The sequence below is a fragment of the Rhagoletis zephyria genome, unplaced genomic scaffold (genome assembly GCF_001687245.7).
Source record: "Rhagoletis zephyria isolate East Lansing unplaced genomic scaffold, Rhagoletis_zephyria_1.1 Rzeph_scaffold_62343, whole genome shotgun sequence".
Classification (NCBI taxonomy): domain Eukaryota; kingdom Metazoa; phylum Arthropoda; class Insecta; order Diptera; family Tephritidae; genus Rhagoletis; species Rhagoletis zephyria.
Window position 1 is genome coordinate 1 of NW_016219394.1, and position 1,267 is coordinate 1,267.

The 1,267-nt window shown below is 45.8% G+C and overlaps 1 protein-coding gene across 1 annotated transcript in view; it reads right to left on the reverse strand.

Moving 5' to 3' along the window:
- Nucleotides 1–12: 12 nt before the first annotated feature.
- The window catches only part of LOC108356634 (titin-like), a gene marked incomplete at its 3' end in the record, with an annotated part of 1,488 nt that continues 233 nt past the window's right edge, over nucleotides 13–1,267 (reverse strand). Inside the window, exon 2 of the mRNA XM_017607733.1 lies at nucleotides 13–1,093. Coding sequence (XP_017463222.1) covers nucleotides 13–1,093 — 1,081 coding nt within the window. The remainder of the gene's footprint in view (nucleotides 1,094–1,267) is intronic.

Sequence of the window (1,267 nt, forward strand, 5' to 3'; positions counted from 1 at the left end):
TCTTGGGTTTGCCGTCTTCAGAGATGGTTTCAATCACACGCACCTCTTCAGGCATTTCTTTCACTTCTTCGGGTGATTCTTCCACAGGAGTTTCTTGAACTGTGACAGTTGTCTCGGGCTGTTTGTCATCTTCTTCGACGGTTTCGATCTTCGTGACCTCTTGTTTGTCACCCTTTACCTTCTTGATGACACGAGTACGGATCTTCTTCTTCTTTCGTTTGCCGTCTTCAGAGATGGTTTCAATCACACGCACCTCTTCAGGCATTTCTTTCACTTCTTCGGGTGATTCTTCCACAGGAGTTTCTTGAACTGTGACAGTTGTCTCGGGCTGTTTGTCATCTTCTTCGACGGTTTCGATCTTCGTGACCTCTTGTTTGTCACCCTTTACCTTCTTGATGACACGAGTACGGATCTTCTTCTTCTTTCGTTTGCCGTCTTCAGAGATGGTTTCAACAATACGAACCTCTTCCGGCGTTTCTATCACTTCTTCGGCTGATTCTTCGACAGGAGTTTCTTCAACTGTGACAGTTGTCTCGGGCTGTTTGTCATCTTCTTCGACGGTTTCGATCTTCGTGACCTCTTGTTTGTCACCCTTTACCTTCTTGATGACACGAGTACGGATCTTCTTCTTCTTTCGTTTGCCGTCTTCAGAGATGGTTTCAACAATACGAACCTCTTCTGGCATTTCTTTCACTTCTTCGGGTGATTCTTCGACAGGAGTTTCTTGAACTGTGACAGTTGTCTCGGGCTGTTTATCATCTTCTTCGACGGTTTCGATCGTCGTGACCTCTTGTTTGCCGCCCTTCACCTCCTTGATGACACGAGTACGGATCTTCTTCTTCTTGGGTTTGCCGTCTTCAGAGATGGTTTCAACAATACGAACCTCTTCCGGCATTTCTCTGACTTGTTCGGGAGCTTCCTCGATAGGAGTTTCTTCAAATGTGACAGTTGTTTCTGGCTGTTTGTCATCTTCTTCGACGGTTTCGATCTTGGTGACCTCTTGTTTGTCACCCTTTACCTTCTTGATGACACGAGTACGGATCTTCTTCTTCTTGGGTTTGCCGTCTTCAGAGATGGTTTCAACAATACGAACCTCTTCCGGCATTTCTCTGACTTGTTCGGGAGCTTCCTCGATAGGAGTTTCTTCAAATGTGACAGTTGTTTCTGGCTGTTTGTCATCTTCTTCGACGGTTTCGATCTTGGTGACCTCTTGTTTGTCACCCTTTACCTTCTTGATGACACGAGTACGGATCTTCTTCTTCTTTGG